Below are 19,609 nucleotides of genomic sequence, written 5' to 3'. Positions count from 1 at the left end.
CATTTAATTTCCCTAAATAGCCCTTGTCGCTTTATTGGAACTTCATTCACACCCTTTATCTGTGTCTCTCCCTTTTAAAAGCTGAAGCTGCCCTGCCTTGCACTGCACCAAACCATAAAAGGATGGTCTTCTTCCTCACGTGCCTCATAACCAGTGTTTTTACCCTCTTCTTACTTCTTGGTCTTCTTCCTCACGTGCCTCATATCAGTGGAATCTTATTGTTCAAATTTTTATGAAATTTGGTTATGTGGCGCATGTTTTATATGTAGCTTCACTCTCCATACTCTCTTTTTATATTTCAGGGCTAGTTTAGGTATTTCACATGTCGATTATTTGTTAGCTCACTGAGTTGCTTGCACAATGAGAGGGTGCAGTCTTAGATCATGAATGATGGATGATAAGAGATGAACAATGCAAGTGATGTCTCTTCTCATTTTGGCTCCTCCCTTTCAATTTAAATAAAGTTAGAAGTTAATCTATTGTACTGTGAAAATTGAGTAGATATCTTCATCAATAATATATTAGAGGAAAGTGATATATGCACTGCATACTTCATCATCCTAAAAAATACCTCTCAGAAAGCATGTTTAAGTCAAGACAGAGACACAAAGATTTCCTAATTATATTCCCATCTCTCTACGAGAGAGAGAGAGAGAGAGAGATGGTGTTATTGTCTAGAGGAGGAGGTAAGTGGTTAGCTTTTGGCAATCAAAGCATCATTCTGTCTTCACTTTTGATTTTGAGTGAGTTTATCACTTTAAGAAACTTTTGTGCCAAAGACTCAAACAAGCCTATATGGTCTGCCAGCCCTATGAAAAACTCTTGGTATAGTTCCCAAAAGATTTAAAAAAAAAAAAAAAATTGAAAACACCAGCAGTCAAGTCATCCAATAAAGATTAAAGAGATCAAAAGAATGGCTTGTCTCCTTTGATCAAAGTTATCAAAGCGATCAAAGTCTTTTCATAGCTTGCTTTATCATAAGTGGCCCCAGCCAACCAAGGTCCTCTCCAGAGATAAAGAGTAGAACTATATACACATGACATGCATGCATGCATACTGGATATTTGCAGTTCATTATAGAATATCTTCGACTTTTATGTTCTGTTCTAACCCAAAAAAATAAAAAAAATTCAGATGTATCATTTAAAACAATCACAAGTACCATCCATTCGCAGCACATGGTTTAATTCTTTCGTTTTTGAAATTGACAAGTTAGAAAAATTAGGCAATGAGAAATTGAAGTAGTAATATTTTCACTTTACTGAATTTCACAAAATCAATGTACAAAGTACCATTTTGTTGTTACAAGGGAGCCCAAAGGGGGAGAGAGAGGATTTGAACTTTGGCATTGAACGAGGATAAATGCTCTCAACCACCGAAGCTACAAGCCCTCACATAAATACCATTTTCAGACTCACACTATGTACCAGCTTTCTATCTTTACAATGGAAACCTTAGAAAAATTGGCAAGCAGCTTCCGCTACTATTACCATCTAGGAAATTTTGCGGTGGTCTTCCTCAAGGCCAACAGTTTCGAAGTCTCAGTTGAAAAAGGTCAAAATCATAACTTGTACCTTGTTCATATCTCCTCACACCAGCATTGCCATGTGTTTCAGCTCAGAAATGCGTTCCTGTATGGTGAGCATTCAAATTGCTGCACTCAAGCATCCGTACAAAAAGAAAGGCCAATCTTTGCACATTTGTAAAAGCATTCTTGAGAACACTCTTGCACACCTCACACTTGCCAGTGCATGTAAAATAGTCCTTCACGCGATCCAATCCATGCCCCCAAACCATAAGTTTTGGCATCAAGGTATTCATAGCTTCGCCTTTCATCCTGCTCTCCGTTAAACCCTATGGAGGAGTAGAAAACTGAAGGTCAATAAAATGGAGAAAATGACAATAAGAATGAGAGCACAAGAGAAATAGAGGGTACGTTCAGCGTTCCGCCAGCACACAGTTGAGGGGACTGTTTTAGAGAATTTATCCTCAAAAAGCAGTTCACCAGACTTGATACTCCAAATTCGTAAATTGCAGTCCTCTCCACCTAAAAGAAATATATATAAGAGAAACTCAAAGGATAGAACTTGCCAAAATAAATGGCATACACAATAATGATATTCACCTGACATAAAAAATCTCTCAGATGGGTCAACTCCAAGCTGCATACGAGTATGGGAATTCACATGCCCCTCATAAGATTGTACAGCTCCTCTTTGGATTATCCGTTGGTCATAAAGCTTCACCTGCAAAAACAAGAAATAGTCAGAGTGACATTGACCAAAATCGTTCAGCAACCACTGCAATAATAACCAGATTTGAGATTTTTTTACTTTTTTTGCTTTTCCTTAAGGATATATGTAATGAATTAGCTAGTACCTACTATCTAGACATTATCCCAGTTTTTTTCCTTTGAGAAAATTGGCTCTCTATAATTTTAGTTGATTGCCAGATATCTGTTGTGTTGAGAGGTACATGGGAATATGTCTATGAAGACCAGTACTATGTAAAAATTTCATATTCTTATGGATGCTTTTCGAGTGTTACATATGTAAAGACCAGTGCTGCGGATCATACAAACAAACACACTGAATAAGTTAGTATCTAAAAAAAGCTTGAAATAAACATTAACTGTTCCATCCATGGAGCTTGCCAAGAAGTACTGGTCATCAAACCGAAGCGATACCAAACTGGAGTATCAAAACAAACAGAGTGAGCACAAGATGAAAAACATTAAAGAACAAAACCATCTTATGAAATGATAAAGCCTACTAACCTTGCAATAGATGAAGGCATTTTAGTGCTATGAGAAGGATTCATATTTCTGGAAAGCTGCACAACCACAAAAAATTAAAAAAAAGCTGGATAACCATTTGCAGTTTTAAATTTTACCCAGAAGAGCAAATATTCATTAAAAAACAATAAGCTGCTTCATGGGACAGACACATCCCTGATGGGCAAAGACATTAATAAAACAGCTCCACATTAAACTAAAATACTTCCGTTAGAAAAAATTTCCACCTGGAGGAAAAGAACAAGATGTTATGTCAAAGAAAAGAATTGAAAATTTTTTGAGTTACAGAAGCTCCTGCTATAGCTACACCTTTTTTTTATGCTAAACATACTTACGAAATTTAAAGCAATGATTTATGGAAATTGCTTGCGTTGTAAAATCATGGTATAACAATTCTTTCTGAAGATTTCTGAAGGAAAGAGGGAAAAAAAAAGGAACCAAAAAGAAATTGCAGTTTGTTATGCCAACAATGAGCATTATACCTTAAATGATTGTTTACTAGATTTTCCAAGAGTGTTATCCAAAGGTGAGGGGCGCATTCTATGTCTAACTTGTCTTGCAGGAAATGCTTCCTGTTTCTCACGAACATCAACTGTTGCAATTGCTCCATTTCTGAGTCCGCATAAAACAGCATTTCCCTACAATAATAAACAAAGACGAGTTCCAAAAACCATATAAAAGAAGTTACTACACAAAAAAGTTTAGATAGTCAAAACGAATCAGCAAACCTCTGGATACTTTAAAATATGAATCTTTCTATCCTTAACCATGCATATTTGCACAGCACCTCCAGAATGGGAACATTATTTTAAAAGCAGTGAGCCTATTTAACTTATCAAAACCATAAAGCATAGTGTTTAGTTAACAGTCTGAAATAATTAAGCTTTATAATCTGTGTCAATACTATAGGAAGGACCATAGAGGGCAGTGGCAACATACCACATGGACCTGAAAATTTTCCCTCAATAACCTAGACATTAAGGTAAAATTTCTTAGAGTTTCCACAAACTTGACCAGAGTGTAGCATCTGATTCCTTGACCATTAGCTGACATTGCTACTAGAACTGGCTCATGAAAAGCCAATTGATTTCAACCAATTTTGAATTATTGCTTCGAGCTGCAACTAAAAGGTAACTGGATGCATGTGCATCTCACTACTGTTCCACAGCAGACCAGCTTACTTCCAGCAACACATTTGCCAAATATGTAGATATCTTCTAAAAGTAGTAAAGATAGGGAAAAGTGGTATAGAATAGTTAGATACTTCTGAATTATCAAAGAAGAATAATAACTCACCAATAATTATTTATCCAAGAACAACAAGAATACAGTAATCCTAATATTAATTATTAATAGTAGAAACAAGACTAATAAATTACCGAGTGAACGAGTTGTTGTGCCAAAACATCACTTTTACTGCGTAACAGCCATGATGCCCTCCCAGTTTCCAAATCCACCAAAGCAGCTCCCAGGTTGGTTCCTATAACAAACAAAATAAATTTTCTTAACAATAGCATTTACACTTCTGAAAAACTGTTGCCTTCAAGCATATTATGCATACCAGCAGCATTAGCAACACCAAAGCAGGAAAGAAAGCAAATTACTCCAGTATAAGTTCAAAACAGCAAGGGGAGCAGTTGATTATCGAAATGTCTTTATGTCACAATGATCAGAAATCAAATGCCAACATATATATATATATATATATATAGAGAGAGAGAGAGAGAGAGAGAGAGAGAGATGTGTGCGCTGAATTTTTCGAACCAGAGTGTGCAAGTATTGAATTTTGGGTATCATATCCAAGAACTCTGTGTGTGTGCATGCACTAAATTTTTCAAGCCAGAGGATCATATTGTATTAACCCGCAAATAAGAGAACATTAAAGCTACCATGAATCATGACTAACACAGTTTAAAATATAATGATATAAAAAGGAAATAGTACTTACCAATCACTGCACGACTCCCATCAGGTTCACAATCTGCAGTCCAAATAGTGCAGTTGAAAGTTGCAATCTCATAAATGTTTCGCCTTAAGACAAGCCTATTTGGATTAAAATTTAGTAGTTCAACAAGGTTAATAACCACAAGACTCCCACCAGCCCTCTCACATCCCAACGTTGATACCCTGTTTTTTTTTTTCGTGTTAAGGCTTTGCAGAAGTAAAGATTAGTTTTTTCTTCAATAAGATACATACTGGAAACTTTTTCGGATAAGCTAAGAAGGTCTAGAAAGTATTGTAAGAGTTTTAAGTCCAACAAATACATGTGTGCATGCACAAGCATCAAACTTGTATTCTATATTAAACAGTAAGAAGAAGAAGAAGTCTGATAATGTATGAAAGGATACAACATATGCTGGGTGCGTGAGCTTTCATCTTCTGTGCCAGGAGACTGCTTTCCAAACAATTTTATACGAGATATATTCGATGGCATTCGTGGTGTAGCTTGAGCTGGTCTCCATATGTGCCCAGGCACTTCACTACACTCTAGTTGACTTTCGTTCAACAGTGGCCAGACACGATCTGCCTTACATTTCATCCCGTACTCAAGACCCTGCCCAACTTTCCCAACTTCAAAAATACTGCAAGAGCATCATATTTCAGAGAGATTAGTAATAACTTATTTGGAAATAGAGATGCCAAGAACCATAGGATAAGAATTCCAAAAGACACGTGTAATACAAATAAACACCGATACTCATATCATAGTAACAAGCAGATTAAGACAGAAATTGAAACTATGTCATTGGAAAAAAACAAAAAACTAGAAATAAATATATAAACCACTCTAAAACATGATGCACATAAAGAGAATTTGAGATGGTGCTTTTCAAAACAGCACAAAGAAGAACTTAGAGTGCGTGGCATTTCCACACTATATGGACTACAAACAGTAGCATTGATCAATCTCACAGTCTAGGAGACATTAGTGCCATTAATCAGCAAGAGCACTGCAAGTAAGGAGCACGGATTTTATGGGGTCAAAGTACTCAGCAGGGCCTCATCTCACAATGGAAAATTGTTGAAAGTACTTGTTGACAACCCCACGGTGGAATGAAATCACTTAGGACCACGTCAGAGCTAACAGAAAAGCTTAGTTATCAACAGAAACCAAAGGCCCAAATGTCACGGAAAAAGAAGTTTCTAGTAGAGAATTATGTCAATGCTAACACCAATGCTAGTAATACGATAACATATATTGATGGTAACACTAGCATTAGTAAGCTAATAGGTAGAAAGGTGGAGAAGGAAAAGATTGTTGTCTGTGACAGCCATGTGGTGTTATGAATCCACTTGAATTATAAGACACTGGGTTTAGGGTTTAGAATTTAGCATTGCACACATGTTACAATTTTGGTGGATTCATATCCTCACAAAAGAAAAAAATTCTCTAAAGAAGGGGCCAATTGAAGGAATGCTACAAGCTTTGGTTTGCAGCTTTTTAAGAAGTCTTTAAAGTTGTATCAGAGCCAGCCAAGTCAGCTCATTTCCCATATGTCCCTTAAAGACCGTGGTTATCACAACCGCTCCTTATGGTGAGGGAAAGGGCGCTGCCCTTCTCACTACCTGATAGCACTTATTATGAGCAGGTAAATGCTTGTGTTCTGCATTACTAAGGGCCATCATTTATTCCTCTTTCAGTGAGGATGCCATGGCATAAATGAAAGGAGATTGTCATATATCTAGGTCCCACAACAGCCACTAGTTGGGGAGATCTAGGATACTTAAGTAAGACATCCAAATCCAAATTCCAACTGAAGCTAATACTTCCAAGCAAAACTGGGAGGGAAAGGAAAGGAGAGAAACTCTCTTAAACCTTTCCATCAAAGGAACCATTCCAGATTGACATGTGAACTGTCGTGTCGAAACTAGATATGTGAATCTCAAAAATCAACCAAAAAATGTTCAATGCTGTCACCGAACATACATGCTCAGACATGCTTAAATACCGTATACAATAAGACACACTATGTTAATTCTTCAATACCTCAAACAACACGTATTAGAAAATCTTCTTAAATAAAGGCCCCAATCAACACCTTGTGTTTATCACATGATAAATGGATTGCAGGCTGTTTAGAGAAATAATGACATCTGACAATTTCCTACAGTTCGCTCCTATACAAAAGGTGGAGCAGTTTCTACTTTGTTCTGTTGTTTCATATGTCTCCAAAATGAAACAAAACCACTTCCTTCTTATTTTATTCTACAGTAGGAAAGTAGTAGAATTTATATTTGTACATGCATGGTTCTTTTTTACTTCAATACATGAGTACCTGAATACATGTCTTAAAGCAACCCAATACATGTCTTAAAGCAACCCCCATTATGCAGTAGCCATAGCGCATTAATGCTATTTATTTAGAACTAAAAAACTAAATACTGCACAAGTTCTCATACTATTCTGACAGAACAGATCCATTTTCAAAGTCTCGAAACCCTATACACAATCACTTATTCATGCTACCATACCTTATTCCAAAACTATTATCAATTTATGACAAATTTTAACATATCAAACATTATTAAAACAAGAAAATATGCATGCAAAATTACATCAGACTGCAACTTTATTCTACCTTAAAGAGCCATCAGCGCCACCTGCTAATACAAAGTCCGTATCAGTTAGTCCCTCTCCTGTCTGTACATCCATGCGGATCCGCTCCAAAGCACCATCACCTAATTGATTTGTTCCCTGATATTTCCAAACCTGCAATTCATAGAACACTGAGATAACAATAAAATTATAAATTTCCCACAGAATATAAATTACAACCTGCGTTATCAGATATGGGTCATAAACAATCAAGCAGAAAGTAAAACCCGAAAAAAAATTGCTGGAATCATAATGGGCTAAATTTGAACATAACTGGAAAACTGAACTTAAAGTCCTAGAATGAAGCCTTATAGTAAATCAACATACCACAGGATGGGATACTTGCGCCTTTTGGAATTCCTCATAAAAGTTACACCTTCCTTTACTGGAAGCGATGAGATTACCACATAACTCCCTGTCATGAAGCAGCTTAGAAGTTTTTACTCTGGTTCGCCTACATGAATTGCTCACCTATAACAAGATGAATCAGAACCAGCATTAAAGTCCTTTTGAAAATATAGTAACCAGCCTAACTAAAAGCATAAAAAATAAATAAATAAACCAAGAATAAGCAGCAGCTATAAATATGGAGGGATTTAAGATGCAGATTAACAGGAAGAAACAGCTGCTGTAAATCTATGTGAATAATAAGTAATACCATACGAAAATACATACAACAGAAGGCTTAGGGATTCACTAGTTTCTTTACAACACTGGACGCAAATCTATGATGAAAGTCATTAGTATGTTAACCCAAGGCCAAAGAAAAAGTTGCACTACGAGTACCTGATCACCATGAGATTTTACGCTGCTTACCACTCCATACATTAAAAAGATAACAACTTTAACGTGTAACACAGAGAAAATTCTCAGCATGCCAAATTTTTTTCAAGGAATGAGATTAGCTCGATTCTAATGATCAATTGTCAGGAAAATCCCGTCAGTGTGACATGAAAAACTCACAATAAGAAACTAAAGAACATCACCAGAGCAAGTGGAACACAACATTTTACTCCCAATCCACCCCCAAACCGAAAAAGAAGTTGCAGTAAAATACAAATTCAACCAGAACCCATATACCATAGAAACAATTCTGAGCTCATTTAAGCTGAGAAGCATAAAAAAATAACAAAGATACAAACTTTAAAATAGGCAAAACTCCGGGAAAATATACAAAATTTGGGTTCAAATGCAGAACAACTAGTGTACCTGGGCCGGTGTTTGAGCGCTGGAAGAAGAAGCAGCAGTAGTCACACGACGGGAGCCGGGTATTGGACCTTTGGTGGGGAAGTACCTGTTCTTTTCCGCATCATAGTAAAACCCAGGAAGTTCTGAACCCGAATTCATATTGTTATCAGCAGTGTGAAAAGAACCCACAAAAATTAAACCTACAAAAGTTGAAGGGATGATATATATACCTCCTGCCATAGCTTTTGCACAGACAGAGAGAGAAACGTTGAAAAACCTGTGTGTTTGTGTTGTTTAGTGCAGAGAAGAAGGGAGCAGAAGTAAGACTGTTGAAACGGTGGAGGGATTCATGCAAAACGGTCACGAGTCCCGGCCATAATCTGCCAGTTGGTGCCCAGCGCTGAGGTGGCGGAAGCAGAGAGACGTACGTTGAGGGATTGCCCTGAAAATCTTAGGGCTGCATTGTAATAGGTTTTGGGCCTTCTGTCCAGCCTAGGTTTTTTGGCCGACAAGGTTGGGCTGCGACCACATATTGTTGGTTTAGGTCCACCCAAATCCAAATGGGTCGGATCTTTCAACCAGCCCATTGTGTTATCCAAATTCAAATTATGATGATTACTAGATGATATTTTAGTTTTTGGTTCTTACATGTTCGTGTTCATGAAATTTGTACTTCATCGAAAGTGTACTTGTTGAGATTAATCTAGTAAAACTTGTGTATAAACTTTTGGATGGAACAAGTGAGAGGATAAATGTACAGAACATTTACATTATCTTGACGTGAAAAGATAGTTAGTAAGTGCAAAGCCATGATTTTTATAGAAGTGGACTATAATTGTTTTTCATTTAAGAAGTTGTTGTGAACGGGGTCTAATTCCAATGATTAAGGGCCTTGACTTTTGGTGGAGCGGACTAATTTTTTCTTAAATGAGGTGGACTAATTTCCACTCAATATGTGAACTTCCTAAAATTTAGCACTAATGTTATGTTTTTCTAAATATTTGCACGGGACTGGAGCCCACCCTAGTATGGAAGAGTGACTATGTCCTTAGTTGCATTGTCATGATAATTGATCAAACAAGAAAACACTCTAGAAAAGGTGTTGGTATAAAAAGTGACCATGTTATTAGTTGCATTGTCGTGATAAACGATCACGAATACACTCTAGAAAAGGTTTTTAGCCACGAAACATGTGGCAAGGAAAATGGCTTAGTAATCCAAAATGAACACAACGGCAAACTCCATACCCCAAACATGATATGATAATAGTGACGATTGTTGAATTGGCAGCGAGAAGCCAAAAGATTGGCACACATTTGGTACATAATTGCACAACGACTTCTTCTAAAAGGGAAAAAGAAAAAGAAAAGAAAGAAGGATAAAATCATATTCTAAGCTCCTAAATTAAAATTTGACAATTGTTATGTGTGTCAAAATCACTATGTCACTCCTTCGAAATTAATATTTGCAGAGGAGAGTCTCAAAATTACAAAAGCAAAAGCAAATGTTAAAAGCCCCCCAACCCCAAAAGGAAAGTGCTGAAGTTGCTAACCATTCCATTGAAGTTGATCCATCATTGGACTCAGATGGTAATTATACAATCCATAAGGCAATTGTGTAGACTCCACAAAATCAAAGTCAGAGTTAGAGCTCCCAAATGAAGCATCCATATTGGTCTGCTCATCAATCAACATATTGGCCTTTTCAATTCCCACTTCACAAGCCTTCTCCTCCTGCGGTTGCATAAACATTTCTTCATCAGGTTTTGTGGGTTCAAAGTTACCAGTGCCCCATTTGCAATTCTCATTTACAATCTCAAGCTCTGATAGTGGATATGAGTGACAAGAGGAGGTTGGGACACTAGCTCCAACTGAGGGTTGATTCATGGCCTCCATGAAAGCATTTGAATTAAGTTTTTCTTGCAGAGTCCAAACGGTATTATGGTTTCGGTATTCGTGGACAGATGATAGGGTTGAGCTTCCGTGCAATGAGTGGTCAGGGTTGATATGATTAGTATCAGGAGAGGAGGAAATAGAAGATAATGCTTGAAAATGTGCTTTCAATATGTCTATGGAAGTGTCTGAGACATGTGAATTTACAGGGAAAAAATAAGAGGGTTTAGGCAGAGTTGGATAAAATGAGCATTCACTAATGTTGTTGTTGGTGCTATGGTTAGTTTTGGAAGAAGGGAGAAGATTGTGTGTGTTGGGATCTAAACCTTGTGCAATGAGCTTCTTCTTGATGCATGAGTTCCAGAAATTCTTGACTTCATTATCTGTTCTACCAGGCAAATGCTTGGCTATCTGAGCCCATTTGTTGCCCAGAATCCTATGAACATCTATGATGGTTCTCTCTTCTTGCTCAGAAAATGAACCCCTCTTGAGATCTGGTCTCAAATAGTTTATCCACCTTAATCTGCAACTCTTTCCACACCTCTGCAAACCTGCAATATTACAGAGGAAATTAAAACCATACAAAGAACAAGCTCACCAAACGACATCTTTGAAATTAAGGGAGAGATTTATATAAATTTATAAGAAAGAATCAATTGAGAAAGGGATTACCAGCTAGTTTTGGGATAGAGCTCCATGAACCATGGCCATAGGTGTTTATGTGATTGATTAGCATTTCATCTTCTTCAGGGGACCATAGTCCTCTCTTGACTTTCTGTTTACTGCAACATTTATGGCCCATATCCTTAGCTATATTGATCCCTCCAAGTTCCAACCCTTTCTATAGTATAGTGCACTTATATCTTCTAGTCTGGACGTGGCTAGTTTTCCTTATATATGTTTCTTGAAATCTCCAATTTTAGAAAAAAAAAGATGCATATCTGCTTTAATAAAGTATATATGTTTCATTCAATTTGGCTTTATACGTATGATGCAGATGGGTGGAAAGAGAGAGGAGAACCTTTAATTAACTTTGGGTTTACTCATTTAGCTTCCTAGCCTGTCTCATCAGCTATGGCTCCCTCAACTCATTACCACAATTTTCTTTGGTTACATTTTGAATCTTACTTGAGTATGAGTTAGGCCATCACCAGTCATAGGTTAAATGTAGTCTAGGGCTAAAAATTTAGCCCCTCAAAATATTAATTTTTTAAAAAATAGTGTAAGGCTAAATTTTTCCATCTCCAATGCAAGGATATATTTTAGGGTCCTTCATATTTTATTATTTTGAAAAGGGAGTGGAGTGCTTTAATGATTGGTTGTTGAAAAGCACATGAATGAGGCTCACTATAAATTTGGCCTAAGCAAAGTTAGGCTACATTTGGCTGGTTGGAGGCTAAAGGGCCAAATGTGGCCCTTCAAATTTGGTCAAAATTTTATTTAGCTCATGACTAGAGATGAGTTTTGCATTAGGGCTATATTTGGGATATAGTCCATGACTGAAGATGGCCTTAGTGTCTAATGCACAAAGCATGATGATTCTCAACGTAAGATCATCCTTCAATTACTGTTTGATTTGAGGATTAATTCATATTATATGGATCATATTTAGTATATATTTGTGTAACATGGAGCTTCAGTTGAGCGATCTCTCTCAGATAATCTTATTTGAGGGACACCCTTGTAGTGTCCGCCACACATTGTATTTCAATTATCTAAATTGTCTAGTTTTTAGATATTCCATAAAAGATCATTTTTGCAAAAAATTCACTTGAATCCTAAAAAATATGGCCACTCAATTCGATTGTTGTTATTATAATATTTTTTTGAAGCATCGTATTCGTCTATTTTGTTGGTCCCAATTAGATCCCTTAATGATTTTTAATTTACATAATTTTTGGCAAGGAATGATCTATGAACGAAGACTTAAAAATTAAATGATTTTGGATCGTTGATAAAAAAATTCATAGAGGACCCTAAAGGATATCCTCAAATAAAATTATTTGAAGAATCCTCAATATAATATAAGGGGAATATAACATCTGTAAACACTTGGTATATATATGCATGAATTAGGCATGCATGAGAAGCTTAGTTAATCATATGTATAGTAAGCATAAACTGCTGGTTTAGCAACAGTGCATAATGTAAGTAACAATTAGTTTACCCTAAGTATAATTAAAAGTTGATTTTGATCTTTTTGTTTTACTTAATAATTAAATTCTCTCTCTCTCTCTCTCTAATGATGTGATGTGTTACATATCCTTAGCTAATGCACATTTAAATATAAAAATCAAATATCCAAGAGGAAAATATTTGGGTGTGATTGGGTCATGTTATTAATTTACTTGTCACAACATGAGTAGTTGATGATTTATATTTAAAAAAATATTATCAATAAATATAATATTTATTATATCATGAGTGGGGTACTACTATACATCATGTAACAGTGTGACGGACACATCAAAAAATTCATATACAGTTGATTCATATATCGAGGATGAATGATAATGTCCATATGCGGGAAGGCCGAAGAGGGAAGGCCTAATGATTTAAAGGTAACCCCATCATTTGTTGGACATAATTTCTACATTTGTATGTTTGATGCCAGTTATATTCAGAATAGGCGGCATATCTTTTCTTCACTCAACCGTTGCTTGAGGTTGTCAATCATATTTTCTTGGTGTCAACGAAGAAGATGGTGATTGGATATCCTTGCTTTCATGATTTTCTTCCCTGCCCCTTCTTGCATTTCCTTATTCATCCGTCTTAGTTAATTCATTTTTTTCCTCATAGATTAATATTTCTGAGGAGAAAATCACGTGGAAAAGCAAAGCAGACAAATGAGAGGAGAGAAAGCACACACATTCTCCTTATCGAATGAAACCGACTTGTTTATCTTTCCACAATTCCCACCTTTCACGTACAATTGTTAAAATTGTCTCTCCTGGCCCCACTGTGAACATCATTGTTGATGGTCTGTTAGTTATTTTCTCGCATTAAAGAGAAAAACATCATTGATGCACTGAGAGAACAGTTATAATTTTTTCTCGTTTTCTTCACAAAGTCCCTTTGTCTTTTTCTTTTGTTTTGGTCGAAAAGTCCATTTTTCTTGTGGAGCATGAAGTAAAATTTGCGTGCATTCTTTACATACCATTTTTTGGTGTTTATCAGATGCAATGCAAGTCCGAATTTATAGCTTGCTCTGTTCAAGTGATACACCAGGTTACTCATACAAGCTTAAGATTAGATAGTTCCATGTGCAGAATAAGAAGAAGGCGTTCGGTTCGCGGGAAAAAACAGGGGTTTGGGAATGGAAAATTATTTCATTTTTCATGTTTGGTAAGTCTAGATTGAAAAAATGAGGGGGGAAAATGAGTCCCTCAATCCAGCTTGGGTTTCATTTTCCTTTCCCATGGAAAATGATTGCCTATTCCCAAACCTTTTTTTCCCAAGAACCAAACGCCTTAGATCATCCACAATCATGCTTACTATTTTTTTGTTAAAATTTAGCTAAAAACATATAAAAGTTAAAGATTTTCTATTTAAATCTCCGCACTTCTCTTTATTTACCCCACTACTTAAATAATTAAGTTGTAAGTTTTATTATTGTGTAAAAAGACAAAAAAGGTCATCCAACTTAATAATTAACCCTAATACATCTATACACACACCCCACACATCCTACCACTCTTCATATTAAGTTTTAGAAACCTCCTTCCAACTTCTTGTTTACAAACTCTCTCTCTCTCTCAACTCAACAATACCCAAGTGTTAGAATTCTAGTTACAGTTCTTGGAGAGAGGTAAAGTTGTTCTCTTTCTCTAAAAAGTATTAAATTTTGGATTTGGGGTTTCATTTGTTTGTGTTTTTTTTGCTAGGAACAAAGAAATTGTGGGGTTTAAATAGAAAATCTCTTTTAGTTCTTATTTTTTTAGTTTGTGGTGTATTTAATGGTAGTTTGGGAAGATAATGAGGTTTTCCTTAGAAATTGTGAAAATTTAAATTAAAAGTTGTGGTGAAACTTAGAACGTGGGGTGAACTAAGAGAAGTGTGAGGTTTGAATAGAAAATCTCTAAAAGTTATTTTAAGAGCTCTCTAAAAAATTTAAACTCCAATCATGTTCTCTAGTTTAGCGAGTCATAAATGTTATTACTCTTTTTTAATTGGTCTATCTTTATTCAAAAATAATTAACATTAATTAAAGATTTGATATACTCATTAAATAAAGCAGCATTAAATTATAGGAAGTGATTATGAGTCATTTCTCTCTCATCAGATATAAAAGCTCCTAGAGGTTTTTCTATTTTAGATGTGAATAAGAAACATAGTTGAAGTTGTATTTTTTCAATTTCTCCCTAAAAGTTGTCTAAGAAAGTGATTTAGGAAGCCTATTATGAATGCTCTTAGAATTAGGGTCTCTTGAATTCGATATTTGTTCTTCACTTCTTAGTTTGTTGGTTTGCAAGTGCAAAAGTGGGGTTGCATCTACATGTATTGTTGTATGTCACTCTATTTGTCTATCTAGGTTATGCCTGTACGGGGAGGAATATATAAGGTTGATATACGTTGTTTGCTAGTGGAAGCTAATGGGAACAGGCTTAAGTACCTCAATATACCAACTTACGTCAGAAACAGCATTTCATCCCCAATTTTTTCAAAGGTATAATGAATAAGTGTATATTAATCCAAAACCAAATATTTATCAGATCTGCGTGTTTCCCATGGCTGAACAGAACAGACAGCAGCACGCCCCTCATCACAAGTTCACAAGTTAAATCATCCCCAACTTTTTTCAACCCTTTTATTCTTTTGTTGTTTTGTATGAGTCATCGGTTTACTGTTTACTGTCTTCCTTTTGGGGTTTATACACAAATTATGCTCAAGCCTTGGCAAATTAATTAAATAGGTTTATGCAAAGAACCATTAGTTTAATGGTTTAGAGTAATTGCTCTTTCAAGAAAGGTCATGAGTTCGAGTCCTAGCATCATTGTAGTATGCTATCGCTCTTTTCAAAAGGGAAAGTTCTCGACAAAAGAAAGAGAGTATGTTTAGAATTTTTAATTCCTATGCTTAAGGGAGGCAAAATCATAATCCGGGCTTTTTATGCAGTAAATGGTCAACTAAATTTTCCATGATCATCACCAATATTTAATTAGAATGATGGACCACCAGTCCATTATAAACTTCACTGTATATAGTAATGTTACCGACAGTTTCCATAATCATCCTTCCTTCTTCTTTTGGCCCTGATCAATTTTAATGATCATCACTTCGAAGAAATTTTATGTGCAAAAGCCAAAACAAGCTTGATTAAACCCACTACTAAAAAAATATCAATCTACTTACTGTTCATGGATCAAATTATTATGATTAATTAGTTGCCCTAATAACCCCCACTCCTTTTCATAACTTTTCTTCTACAACATTTTCCTTCTGCTGTTACTTGTCTCACTGCATGTCTCTATTCCGAAGACTTTTCTTTGATATATTGCAAGGAGTCATTGACCATCATTGCCCCCCCTTGTGTGCTACATCAGCTGCGAAAATTCATAGATCAGAAATCTAAATTCAAAATCCAATCATAGGATCCATACGGGCCTAATTTCCTTCTAGGGTTATATCGATGTAGCAGTGTCATGTGACCATTTCCATTTATGCATTTGTAGAACATTCCGGTCGATGTCGGCAGCTTATTTCGTGTCATTTTTAAGTCATTAGGTAAGAACTTCTGATCTTGCAACTCAAAATATATGATTGTTGTTTTTGGGATATGCTGAGTTTTGATAGATCTCTTAAGCTTGTCAATGTCTTGTAAACATGATCAATAAAAATTGCAGGTATAAACATAACAGCTCATGGCCCCAAGCAGCAGCAATATTACACAAATGATGGCACCTGCTATCATATGCGTCTATAATTTCCTGATATACAAATTGAAATAAACTATAATTCATAGGTGGATAAATCTTCTGCACACCAATTGGGTTTTGGAAAGAAGGATCTGAGAAGTGGCAGATACAACTACTGAAAAGACATAAATAAATAAATAGTAGTTCCATCCAGCTTTGGAGCAACTGGGGAAAAAAAGGGGGATAAGGACAGATGAAGTGTTCAAGTGATAATCAAAGTTTACACTTCAATTATATGCTGTCTAATTTGATCAGCAGCCAATGATTTCTTGACATCTATTAAATCCATTAATATATAAACAGTCTCTAGATTTTTTATGTTTTGTTGCAAGTAGTGACCAACGCATCAAGTCATTATTTTATGGTTGCATTGAATCCAAAAAGCCCATATTCTGTTCCAGAAAGCCCATTTCAGCTATGGATATTTGTATAATTCTGGCTGCTTTCAGTTTATGTCATGCTAATTCTCAATTGGGTATGTGAGAAAATTGATGGACTAGTTCATCGCTTGTTTTGATAAAAAAAAACCAAAAGGTTCATCGCTTGTCTTTTTTAGGGCATAGAAATATCACGGAGATAGCAACTGTTTTACTAGATTCTTTCACATTCTCAATTATCAAAATTACACCCGCTCACACATGTGACGGCATGGAACTAGACTTGGTATTTAGGTCTCGTTTGTTGGGGAAGATTAGATTAGACTAGCAAAATGTCTACATTTTATGTGCAATCAAGACATAATATGGATATTGTTGTCTAATTCGGAGGACGAAGAAAGACTATTCATAAGAGGTTAATGACTAAAACTTATCCCTCATAATCCCACTAATTTCAAGGGGATTAGGGGGATAAATTTTAGTCATTAACTTCTTATAGATAGTCTCCATTCTTCCTCCAAGTTAGGCAACATATCCATATTATGCCTTCAATGCACACAAAATATAAGCATTTATCTAATAAAGTCTAGGCCTCCCTACCAAACAAGTCCTTAGGGTACTAACATCTTAAAAACTTACTAAGGAATCACACATACCTTTGTAAGTTTTACACAAACTTGAAAGGAATTTTTGGAGTTTGGGTCACATAATTTGTGCCACTCTTATATTTTGAATTTATACACACTTTGGATCCCGACTCTCTACCATTAAACTTATATTACAAAATTGTAGCCTCAAACATGTGGTTCTAAACTCGTGAGATTGCCTTTAATATAAAATTATTGGTAATATTTAACCAATAAATGATAGTTCAGTTGGTTGAGCTTTTTATATCCTACAGTTGATTTGATATTCCAGGCTTTTTATATCGAAGTAATATTCCCTTTTAGTGTTTTATTTTTTAGTAATGCTACACTTATTACATTTTTATCCCACATTTCTATACTATATGATGTGGCACGTCAATATTATATGCCACATCAATTAAATCAATTAAGTGTATTTTAATTAGGACAATTAGAAAAATAAATATTGGAATAAATCATAAAAGAAAAGAAAATATTAAATAATTTTAATTGATGTGGCTGCCCACCTCATCTGCCACTTAAGATGGTATAAAGTAAAGATGTGATATACAAATGTGGTAAAAGTAACATTATTCTTTATTTTTTATTTGAGTTTATTTTTTAAAATGAGTGTTACATGGGAATGGGAGGAAAGAGAGGAGAGCAATGTATGTAAAGCGTTATGCATAGAGCAGCTCTAATTTTCCTACGAAACTAAACAAACAATGCAATCCTTGGTCAATCTGTCTAACCATCTGATCAAACCCAGAAACCATGCCTCTTGTTGGTTTGTCCAAAATTTTAATTCATGGGTTAAAGCTATACGAAATGCTCCTTCCCCCCATGAAGCTTTGGGTATCTACTGTCAAATGCAACGTCAATCTGTTCGTTTCGATAGCTTCTCCATGCTCCTTACGCTGAAATCATGCACCCAATTGAAGAGCGATGCAGTCATTCAACATCTCCATGCCCACATCCTTAAACTTGGCTTTAGATCTGATCTATATGTGGCCAGTGCACTCCTCAATGCGCACTCTACTGCCTCGCTTGAAGATGCCTGTGTACTGTTCGATGAAATGCCTGACAAGAACACGGTCACCTGGAATACAATGATTTCTGGGTATTTGAGATCTGGGGATGTAAAGAGAGCGCGTTTGGTTTTTGAGGAAATGCCATTGAGAGATATCGCTTCATTTTCTGCCATGATCAGTGGGTACGTGCAAAATGGCAATCATAAGCATGCCTTATTGCTCTTTCGGAGTATGGTAATGAATGAGAACGAAGGTATAAGACCTGACGGAGGGATTGCAGTCTCAGTTTTATCCTCTTGTGCCCGCATGGGTACCCATGGGCTGTTGTTGGGGAAATCAGTTCATGGGTTTATGGTCAAGAATCACTGGGAGTTGAATGTGGAACTTGGCACCACATTGGTTGACATGTATGCTAAGTGTAGGTCTTTGAAAGGAGCTGCAAGGGTTTTTGAATTGATGCAAGAAAGAAGTGTCATGTCTTGGACTGCATTGATTTGTGGATCAGCACAACATGGCTGCAGCAGAGCAGCATTTTCCTTGTTTGGGAAGATGCAACAAGCCGGTGTGAGACCTAGTGAACAGACTTTCACAGGAATTCTTAGTGCTTGTATGCACAAAGGACTAGTAGAGGAGGGGCGCAAATACTTCAAGTTGATGGAAGAAAGTGGCTTGGAGCCTACAATTCAGCATTATGGATGCATGGTCCATTTGTATTGTAAGGCAGGACTGTTAGAAGAAGCTTATGAGGTAATTAAGAAAATGAGACATGAACCAGATATTTATGTCTGGGAATCTTTTTTGTCTGCTTGTATGAAGCATAAACGGTACGAGATGGCGGAAAGAGTAGCTGAGCAAGCCATGAAGATGGTAAAACCAGGAAACGATGATCGGCTTTATTCTCTTATCTCGGATTTGTATGCTTTGGGTGGAAAGTGGGATGATGCTGACAGAGTGAGGAACTTCATGGTCAAGCAAAATGCGAGGACGGTTAAGGGCTCTAGGTTTGTTAGAACGGATAGTAGAATGTTAACATTCCATCTGTCCTCGGGCAACCCATGAGATTTACCTGGATGATATTAACTTGGGTTGAGCTTTCAATTTGTTAAGATGGCTCATTTGTTTTGTTAGATTGATCGCAATAATAACATCCTTTGCTTTGATTGTCATAGGATTTGTTGGAATTTGGGAT

General features: G+C 36.1%; 3 protein-coding genes across 3 annotated transcripts; 1 reads left to right on the top strand and 2 right to left on the bottom strand.

Moving 5' to 3' along the window:
- Positions 1–1,236: 1,236 nt before the first annotated feature.
- On the bottom strand, positions 1,237–9,074 carry LOC103325604 (Transducin/WD40 repeat-like superfamily protein). The gene is made up of 13 exons (XM_089048330.1): positions 8,810–9,074; positions 8,601–8,722; positions 7,719–7,862; positions 7,375–7,505; positions 5,143–5,376; positions 4,743–4,921; positions 4,174–4,274; positions 3,277–3,432; positions 2,777–2,832; positions 2,633–2,690; positions 2,126–2,246; positions 1,937–2,047; positions 1,237–1,854 (listed from the first exon to the last, which is right to left on the bottom strand). Exons 1-13 carry the CDS (start codon positions 8,817–8,819, stop codon positions 1,736–1,738), a joined length of 1,542 nt encoding a protein of 513 aa, XP_088904456.1. The 5' UTR covers positions 8,820–9,074; the 3' UTR covers positions 1,237–1,735.
- Positions 9,075–9,905: 831 nt separating this feature from the next.
- LOC103325603 (uncharacterized) lies at positions 9,906–11,359 on the bottom strand. The gene is made up of 2 exons (XM_016793024.2): positions 11,144–11,359; positions 9,906–11,022 (listed from the first exon to the last, which is right to left on the bottom strand). The coding sequence occupies exons 1-2, from the start codon at positions 11,271–11,273 to the stop codon at positions 10,127–10,129; spliced, it is 1,026 nt and encodes a 341-aa protein (XP_016648510.1). The 5' UTR covers positions 11,274–11,359; the 3' UTR covers positions 9,906–10,126.
- A 6,664-nt stretch (positions 11,360–18,023) lies between these two features.
- Positions 18,024–19,586, top strand: LOC103325533 (pentatricopeptide repeat-containing protein At5g66520-like). Its single transcript, XM_008227714.3, has one exon. It carries the CDS (start codon positions 18,115–18,117, stop codon positions 19,477–19,479), a length of 1,365 nt encoding a protein of 454 aa, XP_008225936.2. The 5' UTR covers positions 18,024–18,114; the 3' UTR covers positions 19,480–19,586.
- The last annotated feature ends 23 nt before the right edge of the window (positions 19,587–19,609 follow it).

The sequence above is a fragment of the Prunus mume genome, linkage group LG3 (genome assembly GCF_029339155.1).
Source record: "Prunus mume cultivar Tortuosa linkage group LG3, ASM2933915v1, whole genome shotgun sequence".
Lineage (NCBI taxonomy): Eukaryota > Viridiplantae > Streptophyta > Magnoliopsida > Rosales > Rosaceae > Prunus > Prunus mume.
The sequence above is the reverse complement of the archived record's forward strand: the minus strand, read 5'-3'. Positions and strand labels throughout refer to the sequence as shown.